The sequence below is a fragment of the Python bivittatus genome, unplaced genomic scaffold (assembly GCF_059951505.1).
Source record: "Python bivittatus isolate LINGU-HERP-01145 unplaced genomic scaffold, Pbiv_v1 ctg000080_np1212, whole genome shotgun sequence".
Classification (NCBI taxonomy): Eukaryota; Metazoa; Chordata; class Lepidosauria; order Squamata; family Pythonidae; genus Python; species Python bivittatus.
In genome coordinates, this window is record NW_028277035.1 from 39,204,759 (window position 1) to 39,217,353 (window position 12,595).

A 12,595-nucleotide genomic window follows, 5' to 3' on the forward strand; every position below is an offset into this window, starting at 1 on the left:
CAGAAGCAAACTTTAAAAAGTAAGCTTTTTTTTTTAAACTGAAAAGAAGCAAATCGCAAGATCTTTCAGCAAGACACAAGTGGGACATACTGTGCACCGAACGTGCACGTCTCATCCGTAACCGTGAAATCACCTTCCTTAACTAAGAGGAAACCCATAACTAAGTTAGTAAAAAGGGCTACCAAGAGCTGTCCCTCGCCTGCTTACACAAGGCAGCCCGCGAGATGGTGGCAAGTTGCGTAACTAGGGAACGCCTGGCGGTCCACCCCACGCATGTCACCCAGCCTCCCTTCCTCTTCGCCCCATCGTTCAACTCCGCAACAATTTCTAAAAAGCACCTCTGGAAAGCAGGCAAGCCTTACCCAAGGCGATCGCCTTCTGAAGCGTCCTCAGCGCTCCCTGGACGTCCCCGTGGCTCACCAGCTCCTGCAAGTCCCTTTTCAACCGGGCCACCTTGGCGTCCCTATCCAAGCCCCTCTCCAACAGGTCCCCGAGCAGGACGTTCGAGCTCACCGTCCGCGAGCCCAGCAGAGCGAGCTTCTCCCCGCAGAGGCAGCACTTGGGAGGCAAGGCTTCGCCCAGGCACCTCCTGCAGAAGGAATGGCCGCACGAGACAGTCACCGGGTCCCGGAGGACCAGGCGGCAGGCGGGGCAGAGGAGAAGCTCCATGCTGCTGCTCCGCCAGAAGCGGAGGGGGCGGGAGCCGCCGGCTGAGCGGAGTTGGCAGCGCACCGCGCAAACGTCGACGGCTTCCTACGAAGAGCGACAACGAGAGGGGGCCAGAGGGACGCTTTGGCAACGCCACAACTTCATCCCTTTTTTGTTTCTGTCCTCCCAGCAAGCCCGAGCAGCTGCGGGGCTCTTGAAGGCACAGACTTCCCTCGCGGCTCCCGGGGTACCCTGGCGTAACTCTTCGCCTTGGCTTCTCCCGAGGGGAAAGAGCTGCTCGCTCAACTTAAACGATTCCTGCTTTAACTTCCCTTTGATTCAAATGCGCAGCTTTGTTATATATACATATATAACCCGCTTTACAACCAGTCCAGGCATTTGAGCAACCCGGACCCAGAAAGGCAACTCTTCAGCTTCTTCTAACTTCGCGCGCGGCAACCAGGTACGCTTTTCATTACAGCGAGCACTAAATCAACAGCGTAATCTTTTAAGACCCCGCTCCCCCCGTTGCCGGAGTATCTAAGCCCTCTCCGACCACCGCTCGCTCCGTCTCCTCCAATTAATTGTTTAACTCAGTAACAGCCCCGCGCCAATCAGTCAATCAATCAATCGGCAGTCGGCGGACAAGACCGCTCCGGAGGGTGGGTCGTTCTCTCAGCCCAGCGGGAGGCATCATCCTTTTTCTAGTTAGCGAAGAGGAGGCGGGGCGAAGGGGACAAGAGTCGCGACGTGGGACGAAGAGGTAGAGTAGGAGGGGCACCAAACCAGTAACTTTTCCGCCTCGACGCAGGAGTAGCGAACGTCTCATTCACGCCAGATCTGTCTTCAACTACCGGATTTCTCTGACGAGCTTCTGTACGGACAAAACACACACGCGTAGATTACCGAACCCGAAAAGAAAAGAAGAAAAGGCCGGAATATTACATAAAATCTGGAGCAGCCCCATGTGATGGCGTCGGGGAGCCAGCCGATTGGCTGCCGGCTTCGGCCGTCCCCCACTGCGAAACAGACGTAGCGAAGTGCGTTTCATAACCTCCGAGGAGGATGAAAGTTGGGAGCCGCGAACCTGACAGCTAGAGAAACCGGGGAGGGGGGCGGGGATTCTGCCTCCTGCTGCGTTCTGCCCTGACGTCACAACGAAGTTGCCTTCCCAAAGGAAGGCGTGTAAGCGAGGGCGTTCCGCTTCCCGCTGCGTCGTTCTGAAATTGTGGCATCTTGTGACTCTTCGCCTGACGTTGCCTTGTGTATATTATTATTCATTCCTTTGATGGAACGATATAAGCCGAGGAGTTTGAGTGTGAAACAGAGTGTGCCCGATATGTAACGGTGGTGCATAAGAGCACAGTCCCGGGCAAGTGTGTTCGCTTGTGGCCGAGTGTTACCCTCAGTGCCTAAGCATAAACACTTGCAACTGCGAAGGCATTCACTGGGCCCTCGGTTGCATTGGGCCAGTTCGGTGGAGGAGTTTACTTCTGGTGTAGTTTACGGAGCACTGTGCTCTGAAGCAACAATCCTGCATACACTTAGGGAAATTTCGAGCAGGGCCAGTGGTATGGCAGCAAACTTGACGTCTTCCCCAACACACACACAGACACAAGTGTGTGCACTAACGGACATAGTTTTCCTAAGAAACAAATTCTCAGCTTGAGGTAAACCATCCCTGGTTCCAATAATGGCGTATAGTTTATGCCAATGTTTGTCAACCTCAAAAAATTTAGGATGTGTGGACTTCCAACTTTCAGAATTCCCCTAGCAGCATGCTGAGGAGTTGGAAGTCCACACATCTTAAAGCTGCTGAGGTTGAGAAACACTGGTTTATGCCATGAGCTGGTAGAAGTACATTCTGGCCACCGAATTGGGGCAGCCACTATAGATTGATTTGGGATGTATTGAAAATATGGAAAAAGTTAAATTTATTGTTGTTTTTATTTTTACTTTCAGGGATGCAGATAAGCCAGACCACAATGGGGTTTAAAATGTGCCACATGAATGTGGTCATGGTGATTTATAATATTTGGGGCTGCCATTTAGAAGTTAGATTACTGGTCATCCTTCCCAAAGCTGCTGCTTAATCCAAATATTGGACCATATCTCCCAAATTTCTCTAAAATTGTCCTAACTCATCTAGAAATTGATGGAGATTAGCACAGAGTAAATCACTCCTACGAGCAACAAAGTCAGACTTTGGAGTCATGATTAACCATATCACAAGAGAAAGGAAGACTTGGTAGGGTATAGAAATGCAACAAAAGTACATCATAAAAGCAGTTGCAGGAGCAGAATATTGAAGGAACATAGGAGGTTGATTTGGGGAAATGGTTCATATGCCCCTTGGTTTAACCTGTATTCAGTAGTGAGAGAAATATTCTGAGGATTGGCCTCCTTTTTAAACAGCCCCTTTTCATACAGTTTACTCTGATGAGGAATATCAATCTATCATTCATATTCTTTTGTTTGGCTAAAAACATGACAAAATGACTGGCAAGTGTTGGACAACTTTCACAATATCATTATAGCCAGTGGTAATTGCCAAAATATTAGGAAATTAACAATCATAGGTTAATTACATACTAGCACACCTCTGTAGAAGCAACTACAGCAAATCTGAGATTATGAAATCTGGTTTGGAAATCAAGAGTTACCCTGTCATTGTTTTCCTGCAGAATAATCTTTACCTCCCACAATGCTGTTTATCATTTTAAAAAGTACAGCAAATTTTCCCCTTTGGCATTTGCACATTACATTTTAGCTTAAAAGAGACTTATGAAATGTAATTTCAAAGAAAACAATCAGAAGAGCTGGTTGCCATAGTAATATACACACATCTTTGTGCAAATTAGGGACTCAAGATTTTTAAGAATCCCACAAAACAGTCCATTTCATTTATCTAAAGAGGTCAATTATAAGATAAACAGATACATTATAAATTATATGTTCCGGTGATTAAGGTCCTCTCTTTTTCATTGCTTTTATAAAGGCTAAAGTACATAACTTTTTGCATAATGCTATCCAAATTATAGGTAGTCCTTGCTTAGCAACCACAATTGGAATGGGCAGCTCTATCGCTAAGCACCATGGCACTAAGCAAATATGTGACTGCGATGGACTTACGACCTCACTTTCGCTGCGGTCGTTAAGCAAGACATCACATTACCCTGACTTCCTATTTTACTGCCACCTTCTCCACTGACTTTGCTTGTTCCAATTAGAAGAGAATAAATGTAGCTCAGGGTTGAACTGTGGAGTCCTTGGTACTCCCTGAGCTTGGTTGTTTGCAGATGTTTCATTACCAACTGGGTAACATCATCAGTGTAACTGTGGGGTTTTCTCCCTGTTTATATACAGTAGCTTGCCCTGCTAGTGTTGGTGGGGGTATGGTTTTCTCCTTGGTGGTTCCTTGGTTAGGGTACCATTTTCTGCTTGATTGTTTTCTGGTGTTAATCCCTGCTTATCTGTGTGTAGGCTGCTGGAGAAGATGTGTTCTGGTCTTTTTGTTTTCTTTTTTTTATTGTCTCTTTTGAATGGCATGTAAATGTGATTTATCTCTATGCGTCTATTGATGGCTGCTTTGTCTGAATGCCAAGCTTCCAGGAATTCCCTAGCATTTTTTAAATTTAGCTTGGTCTAGGATTTAGCTAGGTTCCCAGTTGAAACTATGATTGAGTCTGTCCATGTGTTCTGAGATTGAGGAGTTTTCATCATGTCTTCTGATTGCTAGTTGGTGCTCGTGGATGCACTCTGCTAGTCTTCTGCCTGTCTGTCCTACACAGTGGCTGTTACAGTCCTTACATTGTATGTTGTAGATGACTCCTGTTTTTTCTTCTTGGGCTACTGGGTCTTTTGGTTTACTTAAGATGTTTTGGAGGGCTTTAGTTGGTTTGTGTGCTATGGCAATGCCATGTGGTTGTAATAGTCTGTTGGTTTTTCTGAGATGTTTTTGATGTATGATAGTGTTATCCTTTTCATTGTGTTTGTGCTGTGTTTGTGCTATTGTTGGTTGTGCTATAGTGGGTTGAGTGGTCAGGCACTTTTTGATAAAGTTGCAGGGGTATCCATTTTGATGAAGATGTTGTATAGGTGGTCTGTTTCCTTTTTCTGGTGTTCTGGGTTGCTGCAGTGTGTTTGTACTTGTCTTAGACGCTAAACGAGGCAAGCGGCAAGCAAAGTCTATCATTCCCTCTCCATGGAGTTGACTTTGATATATTTTTCTGCCTACTTTTTGTCAGGCTTAATTAGGGCAAAATGTTCGAAAGAATTCAAGTTAATAGATGGATCCTGTATTTCAAAATGGGGATTAGCCCTCAGGAGAACATTGTATCATCTAAAATCATCTCAGCACCTGATATAAATTGATTTGTGTATGTGCTGCATTTTATCATATTCTAACTAAATACGTATATTTCCTGCTCATCATCTGCATTCTTTATCATCTTGCTTGATCAAGTGTACTTGCAAACTCAGAAGTTTGCATGCTATTTCATAAAACTGAATGCCTAATAAAGAAATTACCCTGATATAAAATTATTTAGCATTATTACTTTTTTGAATCTTTCTAATTTATATAAATATCATAGTTTCTATTCCCTGTTCCAATTTTTCTGAGTCATTCTTAAAATGTGGTATCAGAATTGGACATGGTACTCAAAGTAAGATCTGACAAAAGCAGAATCAAGTAGAACAATTACTTTCTGAATTTGGAAATCATACTTTTATTCGTGTATCAAAAGTTGTGTTTGCTTTTTTTGCAGCCACATCACACTGCTGGCTCATATTCAGTTTACAATAAATTTATATTCCAATAAATACTATTACCAAGCTACTGTAGGTATCTTCCATCCTAGACCAGTGCATTGGATAAACTTTGCATTTGATAAACTTTGCATAAACAAGTGCAGTTTCTCAAGAGAAAAACTTTGCATTTGTCTATGTTACATGTAATTCTGTTTCTTTCAGCCTGTTTCTCCAACCATTCAAAATCATTTTTAATTTTATTTCGGTTTTCAGGTATATTAAGTATCTCAACCAATTTTGTGGTATTTGCAAAGTTTCTTTCCACCTCTTCATCCAAATCATTAATGATTAGTAGAGGACCCATGATTGATCCTTGTGACACTTTGTCATCTCTTTCCAATCTGATGTGGAGCCATTGATGATCACTTTGAGTATGATTTTCAAGCCAGATATGTACTCACTTAATTGTTATGCCATATAGCTCACATTTAATTAGCTTATTAATCAGCATGTCATGGGGAGCTCTGTTAAATACTTTCCTAAAACCAAGGTATATTATGGCTATAGCAGTTCCACAATCTATTAAGAAAGTAGCCTGATCAAAAAAATGAGATAAGATTAGTCCGGAAGTTTTGTTCTTGATAGATGCATGCTGACTTCTGCTAATTACTGCATTGATTTAAAGGTGGTTGCAGATCCATCTCTTTATGATATGCCCAAGATATTAATATTAGATCACTTGGTCTCTGGTTTGCTATATCTTCCATTTTCCTCTTTTTGAAGACAGGAACATGTTCATTCTTTTTTCAGTCATCTGGCCCTTCATCAATTCTCCAGGATTTCTTAGGGATAATACATAGGAGTTCAGCCAGACTATTAGCTACTTCCTTCAGTACCTACCCAAGGATGCAATTCATGTCATCCTGGAAATTTAAACTCAAACTAAAGACCTCTTCCTACATCCTGTCTTTCATAACTTCTTGATGGATTTGTTTTTTTCAGAAGAGTGAAGCAAAAGAAGAATTTAGTAACTCTGTCTTTTCTTTGTTACCTATTGGCATGTTGCCTTTCTTCATTGTTCCAACAGAAGAGAATATCTGTAGCTCAGGGTTGAACTGTGGAGTCCTTGGTGCTCTCTGAGCTTGGTTGTTTGCTTGCAGACATTTCATTACCCAACCAGGTAACATCATCAGTGTGAGTAAGTGTGGAGTTTGCTCCCTGTTTATATTGGGAGCAATCCCTGGTTGCCCTGCCAGAACTGGTAAATTCTAATGTGGGATGAGCAGGTGATAGAGAGAGCCACTTTGATGTAGTGGTTAAGGAGCTGATCTAGAAACTGGGACCCTGAGTTCTAGCCCCGCCTTAGGCGTAAAAGGCAGCTGGGTGACTTTGGGCCAGTTTCTCTCAGCCCAACCCACCTCACAGGGTTGTTGTTATGGGGAAATAGGAAGACAGAGTATTATGTATGCCATTTTAACTTATACAAATAAAGATGGGATATAAATCTAATAAATAAATATGTGCTGTTTGTGTGTGGGGGGGGGGTCCTTTCTTTTAAATTTCAATTAAGTTGTACTTACGTTGCTCAGCAAAATATTTCACAAAGTCTGTCATGATAATTCACATTAATGAAATAGTAAGTTATTCATTATGGCTAGATTATGCAACTGTTGAATAGTATAAGAACTGGCTGAATGACTCCACCCAGAGAGTCCTTCTAAGTGGAGATTAGTATCAAGTAATCAAAGGCTCTGACCTGGGTCCTTTTGTTAATTACCCAGATGAGAGGGTTGAAGGATGATGATCAAATTTGCAGATGACACAAAATTAGGAAGAATGGCTATAGAGGAGAAAGAAGATTCAAGATCCTAAGGTGCACGAACACCAGGTTCTGAACTTGCAAAGCAGAAATGCTGCTGAATGGGACTTTTCAGGTTTATGCCATAGTGAAGCTGACTGTCTCAGCGAACGTCCAGGAGAAGGAAAAGGCATCTGTATTCATTTATTTCCAGCCTTTTTTAAATAGAAGCTCACAATCCACTTGCAAGTACAGTGTGTCATTAATATGGGTTACAAATGCCAAGCTGCCAAACAAAAAAAATGAGAACTTTTTTGGAAAAGCGACAAACAATATTACCACTGTAACAAAGCAGGGAAAGCAACACACCTTTCAGAATGGTTGTTAGAGATGTGATTTATTTCAGAAAAAAATCTTGGATAATATTGGCTATTATGGATGAAAAATGGTTTGCAGAGACCTCAGAATAGCTTACTACCTCAAGTAAATTCTTAGTCTTTTTTTAATTTTTAGCATATACTGTAAATTGCTACAACTATCTGCTTACAGTAGAATCATAGCCATCATTTCTAATCATGCATGCCATCATGGCATATAAAATGCAGCGTATTTTTCAGGTCAGATTGATCTGGGTCAGAGTGAAATTATTTATGGAACCCCTCATTCAGTAACTACCAAACAGTAGAAACTAATAGACTTGAGATGACTAGATATATGTTGGCCCCAGAGTTTAAATCCTAGACCTTTTCTTCCTTCCCTTTCAAAGTGACAGGCTGTTGGCTGTACTTTACCCAGCCTTGGATGTTGGAGACAACTGCTTCATGTTTAAATAATATCTTTGTGGAACATTTCTTGGTTCCTGTATCACCAGCTTCAGCCCTTACAATATAACACTCAAGCTAAAATCAATTGATTAGTTTCTCCTTTAATAGGGCATGAGAATATGCCAGATAGCCCTGTGCACTCATTAATTTAAAATGCTTAAATACTGTATTTTTAAAATGTTGCTTGAGATATTAAAAGTAATCACAGCTGTATAGGCCCTTGGGATAAAATATCCAAAATTCAGAGATTGAAAAACACTTTTATTTTCATCAATCAAAATAACACTAAAGAGTTGCAAACTTTCTAGGTTTTCAGAACTCTTCATCGGGAATTGCAAAAAACAAAATGGGAAGAGGCAAAAAAGTCCAAACTTAGGCCAGATATTATTACTATGAGACTGACTAGTTAGCTGGTTGGAGGTCTTCCAGAAGAGCTAGATAGTCAACTTATGTGGGACACTCTTAGGATCAGATTTTCAGTACTAAGACTAGTTGTCCCATAACAAGGGAAATCTCACCCATTTGTACTGAATGGCCATGCCACTATTCCACTTAGGCTGTTTGCCATGATCATTTATGAATAGCAATCACATTGAATTGTTCTACTTCCCTCTGTCCCCTTTCACTCTTTTTCTCTCTTTCCCCACCAGATCAGGCAATTCCTTTCTTTTACCTTCCTTGCACTGCAATATGGCTTTGAAAAAAACTTCTATTGACACAATAGAACTTGTTTTAAAACTCCAGTTGCTGCACGGGGTTGGGTTCTGTGGCTATAGAGCATATCACACTGCACACCTTCCAACTAAAGCTCACCCTGGCCTTCTCTCTGTCCATATAATTTGTGTGGGAAATGACAAAACTACTGCATGTCAATCTGCATGAAGTAAAATAATATACAGACAACAGGGAATTAATATTAAACAATGCATTTGAATTTCAGTTGTCAACATAAAGGCATGTCCTAGTTCATTCTCACCTAATCCTGAGGATGTCTAAGTTATTATCTGTCATATTCTATCACTGAGTCAGAAAAAATGGGAATTGCCAAAAATCCATTATTTCAGCAGAAATATGTATTTCCAGTGAAGAAATCCATGACAAATTCTTTCATTTCCTCCATTTATTGCAAATACCTTTTGTATATTCTGCCTTTTTGGGAGGGGGGGGTGCCTTAGAGTCAGTCTTTTCTCCTGGGGACTGCCTGGACAGGTTCCTGCAGTTTTCTTGGCAAGATTTTGGAAGTGGCTTGCCATTGCCATCTTCCTAGGGCTGAGAGAGAGTGACTGGCCCAAGGTCACCTAGCTGCCTTTGTGCCCAAGGCAGGACTAGAACCCATGTTCTCCTGGATTGTAACCTGGTACCTTAACCACTATACCAAACCGGCCTTCACATATTTTGCTTACCTGTCCTCAAGTTAAATTTTGATGAGCTCTGTAAGCTGTACATAATTTTTTGTTTTCTAATTGATTGAGCAATTTTATATGAACACTGGTTCAGCATAATTAAAGATAGCAGTTCTTAATTTGCTGCTTCAGCACAGCCCAGTACAGGATACTTGCTTAAAAAATACTTAACCTTTTGGGTCAGTAGTTAATGGCCAACTTAGGAATAATTAAACAATTCCACTGTCTACTTGGCAAGCATGAGAAGGCTTTAGTGTGCATACCTACCTGGGCTAATTTAAATATTATACTGAACCATGGCTCATTTTAAGCACAATTTGATAAACAAGCCATAGTGGCTGGATGCATACATTATGCTAAGCCATGAACCATAGTTTGCAAGCAATTGTGGCTGGCCTTTGTTTTGACTTAGCATAACGTGTAGGCCTAAACAGGAAGTTCCTTTTTATAAAAGGGATCCGGATTGGCTGAAGAAGCCTGTACAGAAGTATGGAGCAGTCATTTCACATACACATGCGTGCACAGACATATATACGCACACACAACAAATATGCAGCTAAGCCAGAGAACAAAGACGAGGCATCAAATGCAATCCGTGTAGATGCACAGTTCCTTTTAAATACATTCCTGTACTTGGTGGCCTCCGTATTATCTTCTTCTCTTAACCCCTAATAAATCTCTTTCTCTCTCAAGTGAGACACTTTGAAAACAACAGGAAGGAAAAGGAAGGTTTTGTACCACGCTCCAAAAGAGAGAAATCAAAAAATCCCATTTACTTATAGGTGAAATACGTAAAGCCATTTACTTGGCATGGTTTTGTTCCACAGCAAGGTTGCATCCCCAAGTCACTACAGGCCACGATGGGCCCTGCTTGGACTGTTGGGTTCCACTTTACAGGGTGGTAAAATATATCTAACGTGCAGGATTTATTTTAAAAAATGTTCCACCTCAGATAAAATAATTGATGTTTTTCTATGAATAGAGTAATTACAGCATTAAAACATAATATAGCTAGTCCTTGTTTTGCGATTGCTTCAGATAGCAATCATTCACAATTACAATAGTGAGGAAAAAGTAGCCTTGCGACCAATGCCTGCATTTAGAACAACAAAAGCCCACAGTGTGAAATTGATTACGGTCTGGTCAGTTTCAGGCAGCAGAGAGAGCCAGCCCAGGGTTCTAATCACAGAGCTGAGCTTGTTAACTTGCCCTTAGCACTTTTTAGGGAAGTGCTGCCCTGCAGAGAAAAGCAGCTCGGGAAGAGAGAGCTTGGGATTGAGCGAAAAACAAAACAAAACCGGTCAGAACAGGACACTGTACAAGAAAACTTTATCTGAATGAGATGGCAGCAACCAGCAATCTTGGCAGTGTCTTTCTGTCTCAATCATGTGGCTCCATGTGGACCATTTTGCCAAAACCAATTGCAGTCACTAAATGAGGACTACCTGTAGCTTGACCAGTGCCAGGAGCCTGATTAAATGCAGTGTTATGGTGCAGATGTGAGACTTGCTGAAAGAGCTTCCCCAAAGAGCCAGAACAGAGGCTGTAGTGTGCCAGTGGGAGCAGCAGATGGCACTCCTCCCTCAGTGTTATAGACCAGTGGTTCTCAACCTTGGCCACTTTAAGATGTGTGGACTTCAACTCCCAGAATTCCCCAGCCAGCATGGGGAATTCTGGGAGCTGAAGTTCACACATCTTAAAGCTACCAAGGTTGAGAACACTCTTATAGACTGACTCCCTCCTATACACAGGAAAACACTATCCATCATGCACCAGAGTACTCCATACCAGGAATCCCTCCTTAAAAATGTAAAAACACCCTCACATAAACCTTAGCTGCCATTGACTGCATAGACGCAAACTTGCAGCTTTCTTGCCCACAGTACAAAGCTAGTTGACAACTGCCTTAATTAAATCATTCCCTTTCTGTAAAGGACAAGAGATCAGCCACAATCACTTTTCTATACAGACAGTCCTCTACTTACAAACTTTCAGGTTACGAACTTTCACCAATACGAACAAACCTCAACAACTCCAGCAATGAAGGTCCCTGAAGGAAGGTCCTGGAAGTTTAGGGTGCACATGTGTACATACACCCAGAAGTGTATGGTGCACCGTACATGTACACCTAGAAGTTTACAGCACATATGTGTACATATGCAGCACACTGTAAACTTCTGGGCATATGTATGTGGCGTGCCATGGTTGGACTTATGAACAAAATAGACTTACGAACAGCCTCTTGAAACATAACCTGTTCATAAGTAGAGGACTATCTGTATTCATTCTTACAACAGCAGCTTGAGGCTAGTGAAACACATCCCGAACACTGCCAGAAATCTTTTAAAGGGGCTGTTGGTAAGTAGTACCATGTATGGTTTACAGGCAGAAAGTGCCTGTGGCGGAACAAGCTGCCATGATAGCTGATTTAAAAGTGTGTAACTTCTCATGGGTATCGGATATTGTACAGTATTTGTTGTCGTTGTTGTTTTCCACTGCCAATCTTAGTAACTGCTTGTTCAGAGTAGTTGCATTCCATAAGTTCCCAGTAATTCTCTTCTCACATTCTCACATGCACGTTTGACCGCAACTTATCCCTGCACTGCCCTCCTTTGATCTCTCTGGCCTGTGCTACTCTCTTCCTGCTGCCTGATTGATATCCTGCCTCTTTATCCAATACTCTGTGATTGGCAGGACCAATCATAGCCTGATCACAAGGGTTATTCTTATTTGAGGAGACACCTGCCAATTATTGATCTAATTCTCCTCCCTGCTCACATCATCATGGCACTGTTTTGCAGTGCCCTTTTTTGTTTGTTTCACCTTGCGTGGGCAAAAAAAGACGTACATATATAGAAGTTGATAAGATGGACTGGTAGCCTGGATTGTTAAATATGGGTCAGGACAGCTAAAGATCAAAATAAGATGAGATGAGATTAGTGAAGAATGCTAAGAATAACACATGGGCTTCTCATTCAAAATAGAAAGAAAAGAAATAGTATATCATTAGTTCAGTGAGAATGACAAAGTGGTCCCAGAGAGTAAAGAAAAGATAGAAATCCTCACTCCTGCTCTGACTTGCTCTTCTCTGAGAAAAGGGGCACCTCGCTAGGCACTTGTGAAGAGGTGGCTGAAGAAGCAGGATTCCAACTTGAGCTTGATAGAAACGT

The 12,595-nt window shown here is 42.0% G+C and overlaps 1 protein-coding gene across 2 annotated transcripts in view; it reads right to left on the minus strand.

Annotated features, from left to right (window-relative positions):
* Positions 1-1,912, minus strand: part of LOC103051361 (LON peptidase N-terminal domain and RING finger protein 1-like) — a 46,948-nt gene extending 45,036 nt beyond the window's left edge. For both annotated transcript variants that reach the window (XM_088133875.1, XM_015889142.3), the window contains exon 1: positions 363-1,912. In XM_088133875.1, the coding sequence (XP_087990001.1) occupies positions 363-669 (307 nt within the window). In that variant the 5' untranslated portion in view covers positions 670-1,912. The remainder of the gene's footprint in view (positions 1-362) is intronic.
* Positions 1,913-12,595: the final 10,683 nt, after the last annotated feature.